Source organism: Juglans microcarpa x Juglans regia, chromosome 1S (assembly GCF_004785595.1).
Source record: "Juglans microcarpa x Juglans regia isolate MS1-56 chromosome 1S, Jm3101_v1.0, whole genome shotgun sequence".
Classification (NCBI taxonomy): Eukaryota; Viridiplantae; Streptophyta; class Magnoliopsida; order Fagales; family Juglandaceae; genus Juglans; species Juglans microcarpa x Juglans regia.
The window spans coordinates 19,717,489-19,729,056 of record NC_054595.1 but is presented as its reverse complement, the minus strand read 5'-3'; the positions used below and the strand labels follow the sequence as shown (position 1 = coordinate 19,729,056).

The 11,568-nt window shown below is 36.6% G+C and overlaps 1 protein-coding gene across 3 annotated transcripts; it reads right to left on the bottom strand.

Annotated features, from left to right (window-relative positions):
* Positions 1 to 598: 598 nt before the first annotated feature.
* Positions 599 to 9,803, bottom strand: LOC121246783 (ribonucleoside-diphosphate reductase small chain A). 3 transcript variants are annotated; one of them, XR_005937163.1, is made up of 10 exons: positions 9,468 to 9,803; positions 7,543 to 7,703; positions 6,910 to 6,958; positions 6,685 to 6,811; positions 6,129 to 6,194; positions 5,906 to 6,022; positions 1,939 to 2,101; positions 1,779 to 1,849; positions 1,306 to 1,391; positions 599 to 1,024 (listed from the first exon to the last, which is right to left on the bottom strand). XR_005937163.1 is itself a non-coding variant. In XM_041145066.1 (10 exons), exons 1-9 carry the CDS (start codon positions 9,646 to 9,648, stop codon positions 1,339 to 1,341), a joined length of 1,014 nt encoding a protein of 337 aa, XP_041001000.1. In that variant the 5' UTR covers positions 9,649 to 9,803; the 3' UTR covers positions 599 to 1,024; positions 1,306 to 1,338. The 3 variants fall into 3 exon arrangements, 2 of the variants coding, with proteins under 2 accessions (XP_041001000.1, XP_041000999.1); XM_041145066.1 differs by having other exon boundaries at positions 1,306 to 1,417; XM_041145065.1 differs by lacking the exon at positions 1,306 to 1,391 and having other exon boundaries at positions 599 to 1,021; positions 9,468 to 9,802.
* Positions 9,804 to 11,568: the final 1,765 nt, after the last annotated feature.

The following is an 11,568-nucleotide window of genomic DNA, read 5'->3' as shown; positions in this document are numbered from 1 at the left end:
TAGATAGGTACTGAGTTTTCTACTCGTATATGATTCAACCATGTGGACCGATGGATTGCAATTATATATAGTTTTTGATACAGATATTCACATCATGTTACAAGAATATCTGCATATCCACATTTCGAGTGTACTTGATGGATTAAGACTTCGATGGAAGTTTGCTTCCTACACAAAAGACAATAGGAGTTGAAAAGACATGGATGTAGAACTAGTGCACGCTTTATGCATATACAGGGACTTGAAAAGAGCTGCTCTGCCGCAGAAAGGGATAGCGCTACTGGAAATAAGCCTTCACACACTAAACTTAAAACTTTTTTATGAAATTGATTTTTTTTATTTGCACCGGGTGTCCAAGAATAAAATCCTAACTAATCGCTGGAGTGCACAAGACTTTGGCAAAGAATTTTTCGCAAATGCACTTAAGATAATTCGAGAGAAAGTTCTCACAGTCCAATGGCCCCTAGAAATTAATTGCATCCAAGAGGAATCAAACCTTAGACTTGGAGTGAGCATACCACCAATATACTGACATTTTAAATCAGTTGCAGAGTTGACGAGAAGGCAAAAATAAAAAAAGATGATACAAAGTTCCATCTTGAGAGAACCAATTTAACAATAGATATATTATAACTTCTTAGTCATGACACAGATACTGCTAAAAGACAACCTAAAATATTGTACACAGCACATATGAAAAGTTTATAGATAGTCTGATAAACTCTTTCTAATAAAAATAAACATCTGGGACTATGAAATGATGAATCCTTCAAATTGCTTATACTTTGAATTGCTTATAAATGGAATAGACTATAGACAAAATGTTACCAAGAAGAATAGTAACAAAATTTTGATGCACAGTCCAGCATCTCTATGATTTTCAGAGGGTGGAGCAAGAAGTTATGACTAGAAGTCCTCATCCAGATTAAAGACATAGTTTTTTCCGCCATCTTGAAGGCTTGACATTACAGATGCCTTCTGATATTCTCCCACCCTTCTCTCAAAGAAGTTTGTCTTGCCTCTGCCCAATCAAAAAAATAAATAAAAATAAAGAAAATAAAGCTGGAACCCAATTACAGAACATCCTGATCAGTGTGATTATAGTTTATACCCAACAAATACCAGAGTCCAAGATCTTGATTCTTAACGACATATTTCACAAATGCATTGACTCAAAAACAAAATGGGAAAGGAAAAAAATTCTATTTTTTTGGCAAAAAGTATCTACTAACTCACATGGGACTTTTTTTGTTTATAGAAGTAAGAATTATTTTATTATAAGCAACATGGGAATGAGCCTAGCTGATTCTTGCCCATACTTCCAGCAAGTCTAACCACTCACGTTTCCCACTTTAATCTTTTAAACCTCATTTCTGTTACACATGGCTTGCCTAAGTTAAGCCAAGGATGGGAATATCTGATCAGTCGTCGCAGGTGCGTATAAGATTACAACTTACGATAATGAGGGAGGCTCTAATATTTTGTTGCAATGCCTGGGGTGTGAAAAAACAATCAATGAAATATTATCTGGCAACAAAAGACTTCTAAGAGGCACCCCCTGGGGGTTACTTCCTACCTTTTTTTGTTGTGGTTCTGAGCATGGATTGCTGCCTACTTGTAAATGAAAAACACATTTTCTGAGATATTGAATAACCTATATACTTGGGTTGAAGACAACACAAGATTATCTCCTATAGACACCAGTAAATCAGCGGTACTTTTTAACTTTTGCTCGAGTTTGGAAAATTCAGAACCTAACCAATGCTCATCATACTTACTGCAAAGAAATAAACTCCATCCAATCAAAAGGATTTTCCACATTGTACTTTCTCTGGTACCCTAACGCAACCTGGTGCCAAAACAAAAATTATAAAAAAAAAATGTCAAACCTTTCCGCAGGAAAGTAGGAGAAAAATGAACAACTTGGTGGAAAATTACCAAAAGTCGGTCAGCAACAAACTTTATGTACTGGCTCATGAGTGATGAATTCATGCCAATCAATGCACATGGGAGGGCCTCACACACAAACTGTGTCTCGATTTCTACAGCTTCATGGACAATGCTATGAACTTTTTCCAAGTTTAGTTGCTTCCTTAGCAAGCTGTAAGCAAGAACAATAAATGAATATTTTATTCTACCATAGTTCGTATTCATAACATAATAGAAATTAAACCTATGCCTACCATAGTTTGTATTCGTATTAAGAACTTGGGTCAGGCACAGTACTGCAAGATGGGGGAAGAACTGTCCTACGATGGGTCAAATGAGGGAGATCTTGTTGACAAGCTTGCTGTGGGGGTGTATGAGGGTGCGTCGGAAGAAGGGGAGATAGAAGGGGAAGGATCCTTGATCCAGTTTGAGCCATGTAAACACTCAGCAGAGGGGGAGGAGTCTACAAGAGAGATCCTACACCAATTAGTATGATTCCTACGACTCACTCCTCTGACTAGGTTCTGAAAAAGGTGGAGGAACTTTAGAGTTGTAAGGAGATTTCATGTGAGGGCTATGAGGATCAGTTTAAGGCACTGATAATAGTCATTGAGGCAGGGCAACATGAAGCAGGGTCAAAAACAGATAGGGAGTTGAAGAGGCTGACTTGGTCCATTAATTATGATGGAAATGAGGCGAGTGCAAGTCGTGGAAGAAACAAGGGGAGGGCTGGATTAGTCGATAAATGAAGCACAAAATCTTGATTTGGAATGTTAAGGAGCTGAACGAGATCAACAAATGCCTTCGAATAAGATCTCTTTTAAGACAGTGGAAGATGGATATCATTTGTCTACAAGAAATAAAACTGAAGCTCATCACTAAAAGAACTATCCGGAGCATATGGAGTTGTCAATATGTAAACTGGACATACTTACCTTCGAAAGAGGCCTCGGGTGGAATTTTGGTCATGTGGGACAAGAGGGTGGTGGAGAACATTGATGAGTTTGTGGGTGAATATTCGGTGGAGTGTTCTTTTAAAAATACGGAAGATGGCTTCTTATGGGCCTTTGGAGGGGTGTATGGCCCTAACTTAGATTGTGAGCGGCGGTTACTTTGGGATGAACTTGTTGGCCTATGTACTTGGTGGGATGTACCTTGGTGTATTGGGAGAAATTTTAACGTGACAAGGTTTCCTAGCGAAAGGTCAGGGGTGGGGCACAACCATGCTATGGTGGAATTCTCAGATCTAATATTTGAGTTGGGCCTTATGGACATACCTTTGATGGGAGGTGAATATACTTGGGCTAATAATCAAACCTGGTTAAGATTGGACAGATTTCTCATATCTCCTTCTTGGGAGCTGCAATTTCCAGATTTATGTTAGAAAAGACTTCCAAGGATATGCTCTGATCACTCCCCGGTAATGTTGGATTGTGGTGGTATTCAAGAGGGTAGAAGGCCTTTTAAGTTTGAGAATATGTGGCTAAAAACATATGGGTTCGTGGATTTGATTCGACAATGGTAAAATTCATATAAACTCCAAGGCACTCCGAGCAATGCCTTGGCTGGAAAATTAAAAGTTTTGAAGAAGGAATTGAAGACATAGAATGAGCGAGTATTTGGTGATATAACTTTAAAAAAGAAGAGTTTATTCCAAGAGTTACAAAGCTTAGAGGGTGTAGGAGATGAGCATAACCAAAAAGGGCAAGTGGTTTCTGAATTAGAAAGGTTGATTCTAATGGAGGAAATTTCGTGGCGAAAAAAGTCAAGGGCATTGTGGCTTAGGAAGGGGGACAAGTGCACAAAGTTTTTTCATCATGTTGCAAATTCACACAGGAGGTTTAATACTATTGAGTCCATGAACATTGATGGAGGTGCATCTACAGACCAAGCCGAGATAAAGGATTATGTGGCTGGACATTTTGAACATTTGTTGTCAGAACCTCATGCTTAGAGGCCTACTGTAGATGGACTAGCTTTTGAGTCCATTGATCAAAGTAGTATGACTTGGTTGGAGAGACCATTTGAAGAGGAAAAGGTACAATTGGTAATCAGAAAAATGAACAAAGATAAAGCTACAGGCCCGGATGGTTTCACCATGGCATTTTTTCAGACTTATTGGGAGGTGGTGAGAGAGAATGTCATCCAGGTGTTTCACGAATTCTACAATTTTGGCAAATTTGAGAAGAGTTTGAATGCTACTTTTATTGCACTTGTCCCTAAAAAGGTGGGTGCATTAGAGGTACAAGATTTTAGGCCTATTAGCCTAGTGGGCAGCATGTACAAGATAATTTCCAAAGTCCTAGCTAATAGGATGAGCACGGTTATGGACAAGATTATCTCTACGTCTCAAAATGCCTCTGTGAGAGGCAGGCAAATATTGGACTCAGTTCTTATAAGTGCTTGGACAGCAGAATCAAGTCGGGAATACCAGGTATCTTATGCAAATTAGATATGGGGAAGGCCTATGATCACGTTAATTGGGATTTTTTGTTCTATATATTGAATAGATGTGGATTTGGGGAAAGATGGAGGACGTGGATGAGGCATTGTGTGTCAACAGTCCGCTTCTCGGTATTGGTAAATAGTGATCCTGTGGACTTTTTTAATAGTTTGAGGGGACTAAGACAAGGTGATCCATTATCACCCCTTTTATTTGTCCTAGTAATGGAGGCTTCTAAGTAGAATGGTGTCGGCTGCAGTAGAGGGTTGATTTTTTTCAGGATTTTTAGTGGACATGTACAATCTTTTGTTTGCTGATGACACATTGCTGTTTTGTGAGGCAAATGTAGGACATGTACAATCTTTGAAGGCTATCTGACTTTGTTTTGAAGTGGTATCCAGGTTAAAAATTAATCTTGCTAAGATGGAGATGGTTGCGGTAGGGGAGGTAAGCAACATTAGGGGGTTGGCTAACATATTGGGATGTGTGGTTTCTTCGTTGCCATTGAAGTGTTTTGGTCTTCCATTGGGGGCTTCTTTCAAAGCTATGACAATTTGGGAGGAGGTATTAGAGAAATTAGAGCGTAGGTTGGCTGAGTGGAACATGTTGTATTTAACTAAAGGGGGGAGGATCACTCTTATTAAGAGCACTTTATCCAACCTTCCCACATACTACTTGTCTTTATTTCCTCTCCCCGCCAGCATTGCAAATAGAATAGAGAAACTTCAAAGTGATTTTTTGTGGAGTGGACTAGGCGATGCATTTAAATTTCACCTAGTGGGGTGGGAAAAGGTGTGTACTCCTTTGAGAGATGGAGGATTGGGGGTCCGTAATATGAGGGCCTTCAACAAGGCTTTATTAGGAAAATGGTTGTGCCACTATAATAATGAGAGGGGAGCCTTGTGGAAAGAGGTGATTGACATGAAGTATGGAAGTGCGAGCGGGGGGGGGGGAGTTGGTGTTGTAGAGAGGAGGGGGGCATATGGTGTGAGGTTATGGAAGTATATACGGAAAGGCCGGTGCTCCTTTGTTAGTAATACTCAGCTGTGTTTGGGGGATGGCAGCAGGATCAGTTTTTGGTATGATGTGTGGGTGGGAGACTTAGCGTTGAATGACGCTTATCCCACTATATTCAGAATTGCATGGGAAAAAGAAGCTATGGTGGCTGACCTGCGGGTAATCACTCATGGCTCACAAGAATGGAACATTAGCCTTACTCGAGATGCACATGATTGGGAAGTGATTGTTCTTGTGGAGTTTCTTAACCTGCTGTATAACTGTTTCTATGACTTCCTTGTAATTGTTTCTAATTCCTAAATAGGTGTATTCACATGTATACTTCCAGTGTACCTGGACTATGCCTATTTTCATATCAATAAAATATCTTATTACTTATCAAAAAAAAATTATAGTCAAGTATTTGAATGTAGCAACACCCAGTAAAGCTATTATTCTAGTTTCTAGCCAACATCAAATGTGAAAGTTAACATCTTGACTAAAGGGAAAAAAAAAAAAAAGGAGCACAGCAATAACCTGTAAAGAAGACAAGCAAAGTCACAATGTAGGCCCTCATCTCTAGAAATAAGCTCATTTGAGAACGTCAAACCTGGCATCATTCCCCTCTTTTTGAGCCAGAAAATGGCACAGAAGCTGAGGACCACAAAAAAGTAAAACTATATAAATGTAAGCCTCATGACAGTAGAGTAACATAGAAAGGCAACCATATCATAAGACCCATAACTCAGAGGAAGATTACCTTCCTGAAAAAAAGATTCCTTCAACACATGCAAAAGCAACAAGTCTCTCTGCAAACAAGTTGGAACTGCACAAGATGCAAAATGAAAAATTGTAAAAAACACTTATAAATTCAAACTCAATATGTTTCATTTTTATGCAAAAAGGTATATCAAATCACTAGTTGAATTATACAAGCAATATTCACTAGTTGAGAATTGCGTAGAGCAGAATCCAACACATGATATGATGATTCTATTAAACGAGGCACTTTTGTGTATTTCAAGGAAACAGCTGCATCTAGTTCGTTGCAGTGCACAACATGACCTCCTCCCAGATTGGGGAGAAAACAGTTAAAACTGTACAACTATCACTCATTCTCTCTTGATTAAGTTTGATAGTGTTCATATGAGAGTTCAACACTCAATTTATGTTAATATAGGATGGTTTTCTTAATCAACATTGGACAACAAATATTGAACACTAATTAAGATCTTGATAAATACCTGTAGGGTGGCTTAATATAATTGCTAAATGTATGAAAAAAAAACTATAAAAATCAATAGAATGATACAAACCTATGAATCCAATCTAATGCCCACTTAGCCTTCCTAGCAATGCAAGGTATGTTTTCGATTGCATTGAACAACCTATGCTTCTCTTTTGGATCTTTGATATATGTCTCCAGAAGCAAGCTGTACATTTCTGACAATAGGCAGCAGCATATATATCAAACAGGTAGCCAGTAGGCCCAGTACTAGGTTATAGAAAGAAAACCACGGGCATCAGTTACAAAGCTCTACCAGAGTGAATATTCTCCATTGCCATTTGAAATCCATAGAATGCCCGAGCCTGAGAACAAAGAGAAGACTAATTTTAGTTGGTCAACTATAAGGAAGAAAAGGTGGATGCTGATGCATCCCTTTGATTTGGCCTAGGCAGTAAAGGCAAGAAGTATAATTGAGGTAGGTCTTTAATTTAAATCTGGATAACATAGGATATTGTAAAGAAACGGTGCATCCTCAACCACTAGAAAAATAAAAAGAGGATAAGAGAAGGGAGGGAGAGGCTAAATTTTAGAGAGATAGGTGAAGAGATTTTATATAATAGAACACAGATTTGGTTAATATTTTCCATGTCAAAATACAAAATCACCGTCCCAAAAGCTATGCCTTGATCTAGATAGTAATTTCTTTCAATCCTATTTACTACAATTGAACAAGCAAATAGCTCAACAAGAAAACTCTTCTAATAGGTTAACCTTTTTTTTTTTCTGATGTCTCACCTAATGGGACAACCTTAAATGACCATGATCTAGATGCAAATATGGAAGCATCATTGAATGCTATAACCAATAACAGGACGAATCATATAAAAAAGTGGAAACCAAAAGAATATCTAACTACAAATATATAGATCCTAACCAACAAATTCACCTCTGGCACTTGAACATCATTTAGAAATCTAGCGGCCAGGTTCTCCAATACAATCCCATCAGATGCTGCAAAAAATGCCAGTACATGGCCAATGAAAAATTTCTCGGAGTCAGACAAAGCTCCCCACTGCTGAATGTCCTGGGAAAGATCAACCTCCTCAGCTGTGAGCCCAATGAAAAGTCATAAGCATATGTTGAAAAATAAAATCAAAAGTGTGCATAGAACCCTTCAGTAAATCATTTTTATGATCCAAATAAGGCAGGGTGCAACACAAGAACCATTCGCTAAATCATAACGTATCATAGCGGCTTAATCATGGACTTAAGGAACTATTAAATTCTAATATCATGGTGTGTCTTAGGCTACCCCAAACTACATTGAATACCAACAGCTACTTTGAGACAGTTAGCATCCATGTGCTATCAGAACAGAGGCTACATTTTAGCACCACACTTTTTTTTTTTTTTTTATCAATAAATAAGAATTTTATTAAAATAGGCGAAGCCAAGTACCACATTTTAGTACCACACTTGGCACTGCATGCATGGTCAAAGTGGCTTAAAGATTGTTCAAAGCATTTAAAAGCAGGTCCCAATTATGTAACTTTTCCTCCTCTGAGACATAAGATAGTTGTGATATCCCATGTGATAAGGATAAGGGGGGGTAGGTGGTGTATAGGATCCCACATTGCTTGGGAATGATTAGTTCTTGCTCTATATAAGGTTCCAATGGGGCTCAAATTGTATCATTGACTAGTTTTTTTTTGCAGTATAAGTCATGTGGCTTGGGCCTTCCATTGGGGTGTTAGAATAGCTCTCAGTCTTAGCATGCATCTTCCACCTTTTTTTTTTTTTTTATCAGTAGCATGCATCTTCCACGTTAAACTTGCATACCATTATATCTTATGTCAGCATACTATAGTATTGCTGCCAGCTTTCTTACTAGCCAAAGTACTTTATAGTGCTGGCATGGTATCATTATGAACAGTTTATAATATGGATGTAATTCATGCAATAAGAATTCTCTCAACTTAATGGCAAACAACTGTTCCCAAAACTAATACATGAACCTTATATGCAATGACCCAAATATTAGTTTGAATTGCAGTTGAACAAACAATTTCACAAAACTCAAGCCAAGCCCAAGATATGTCTTTGAAAACACAACATTACAAATTGCTTGCATTCGTACCACTGCATAGTTCAAAGTTGTTCATTTGTCAATAGCAAAATGTCCCAAGATCGGTATCAATATGCATGCATGCATACATACATACATGTGGGGATGTGTGTGTGGAGAGAGAGAGAGAGATAGAGAGAGAGATTTCCGCAAGCATGACAAGATAGAGCCCGCATGTTCAAAATAGGCTGTCATCATATAGCCGCAATATCTAACAAATCTGATATATTAAATTAAACCAAACATAAAACAAACACAAAACTTAAGCAAATGAATGCCAACCCCGAGAAGAGTAAATTAATTTCCTTTTCTGAAAACTATTTACTCAAATATGGTGTTTCTAGAAACATCTTGCAGAGTCACCATTCTCGGAGAGAACAAAAACATGAAAAACAACTCATTCTTCTCAAGAATTGCAACTGCTGCCTGACATCCCTCTGTAGAGATACTCATGCATCGTCGAGGTTAATTGTGTTGATTTTGTTGTTATTATGGAACTTTTTCTGGCCCCCGAACTTCCGAAGGACGGAAACGTGGCTCCATCACTGTACGAGGGTGTAACAGAAACAACCAGCATTTCAAACAATAGGTACAGGTGCCCGAGACCATAAATTGCAACTAGAAATTCAACAAGAAAAAAAAACAGATGCCCAGTTCCAAACACTCGCAGATGAAAATGAAATAATCAAAATTTCAGAGAAAAATGTATAAGAAAACAAAACGGTTAAGAAAGAAAGTGAAAGTACCGGTCCAGAAACTGGCTTCAGCCTTCTTGTACATCTCCCAAAGCTGTTTGTACCTTATGGGGAACATACAAAACCTCTGGTTTTGCTCCTTCAATATTGGCTCTTCTTCCTTCTCTTCTTCTTTATCTTCCTCTCTGCCATTTAGTATTAGTCTCTCTACCCCATTCTGCAGGGAACCCATTGTACTGTGCCTATCTCTTTCTGTCTGTGTTTGAACTTTGAAGCTTATGCCAATATTGGGCTTAGATAAACCCTACAAAACCCCCCGAGGATCAGAGGAGAAACCGACCAAGAGAGGTTGAAAATGGTGATTGCGAACCCCCCACCCCGACGCCATCCCCGTGAATTATTTATTGGAGTTGGCACTGATTTGTACGACGACGTTTTCCGCGTCATTGGAGTTGGGTTAGGTTGTGGACTATTTTCTGTGCTTATTAGATTGGGCTGGGTTTGGTTTTCTGAAACTTCACTTTCTATTTATGCTAGTTTGGTTTTTTTTTTTTTTTTTTTTTTTTTTTTTTTTTTTTTTTTTTTTTGAAATTGCTTTCAAGAAAAATTTTCCTTTACTAAAAAAAATTAAAGGATACAGAGGAGATGAGAACCCTAACAAAATACCGTCTCATATTTAATAATATAAAGAAATTATATTTACAATCTTAAAATGTGTAAATCACGTACTCTTTTTTTTCAAAAAAAATGGATGAATTTGAAATTTATATAAAAAAAAAATTATTTTTTAATAATAATTTCTATTTCTTTTTTTAATAAATAGAGGTGCAGGTTTACATACCCAACAGCCTGTATCTAACATTGTTAAAAAAAATGACAAACAAAATTCAACTTTTGATGCAAGACTCGAAAGGGTTTGCAATACTTCAACTGAACTGAGAGTGACAGTAGATACTTCTGCGCTGTGATTGATTGCTTCAACGCCCTTGATCAAGTTTTCCAAACTCTCGTACTCGTTACGTCTAGGTAGTAAAATTATTTAAAATTATTTTTGAGTAGTAGTCAAAATATAAAAAAATAAAATTGATAAAATATTAAATAATAATACAAAATAGTTAAAAATAATAATAAAATATTAAATAATAACAGAGTAATGTCACTTCAGTATCCAAATACAGCTTAATCCATCAGAAAAAAGAATTAAGTATCAATGTGTACTAGTTTGTACTTGCAGTCAAAATATTAGTTTGTTAAATAGAGTAATGCTAGAGAGAAGTCACTGTAGCAGTATACACTTTGCACTCACTACATAGTTACTTTTAATTCTCTATTTTTTTATTTTAAATTTGGGAGATATGTGGTCTAGATGATGTTACATCATGTGAGCAAAATGGTTATTCCCAATAGTAACTTCTATCTATATTTATTCTTTATCAAAAGTGATTCGTACAAGTCTTAAATAAATAAGTAACGTAGAAACTCTTGTAAATAAATGGACCTCACTTAAAAAATGTATAAAAAAATTATTTTTTATTAGCGTGATCCACTTTTTTATAAAAAATTTATATAAAACTTGTCTATTTAAAATTCATACCTAATATTATTTTTAGGTAATACCAATAATCTAAGATGAATATATATTCGTATTTATATTTAAATCCAAGACCTAGCAAATGACAAACCATTTGATAGTAACCCAATTGGGCAATTAGTACCATTGAGCAACCATCCTTGTGGTGCGCAATTAAGCAGTTGACAATTAGAAATCGCAACTTATATATAGACTATTTAACTTTTTCTAAAACTTACAAGACTGATGTTGTATACTATATTTTTATTTTATTTTAAAGATCTGGCACTATCCAACATCTTTGGTTCTCTCTTCTTCTCTTCTCTCTTCTTTCTTTTTTTTTTTTTTTTTTAATTAAGGTTATTGGATAATATTATCTTATTATAGTGAGATAAGAATATAATAAAGATGTAGTGCGTAGCATTTTTCAACCGGATTACTGTTATAAACATACTCGTATCTCACTTTCATTCCATTTCATTGTACCATATAGAGTAGCCTTTTTTATTGGGATATTTTTTTAAAATATCTAAAATTGATAGTTAATTCTAAAATATCTAATAATGGCATTACTCGTGGGCT

What these genes read in the sequence shown, in the direction of transcription:
- LOC121246783 (XM_041145065.1), bottom strand. Translation starts at nt 9,648, where the DNA reads ATGGGTTCCCTGCAGAATGGGGTAGAGAGACTAATACTAAATGGCAGA. An exon ending in TTGTTGCTGACCGACTTTTG is followed by an intron (nt 1,850 to 1,938) that starts GTAATTTTCCAC and finishes TTTTGGCACCAG; the next exon opens with GTTGCGTTAGGGTACCAGAG. An exon ending in ATGGAGTTTATTTCTTTGCA is followed by an intron (nt 1,022 to 1,778) that starts GTAAGTATGATG and finishes TTGATTGGGCAG; the next exon opens with AGGCAAGACAAACTTCTTTG.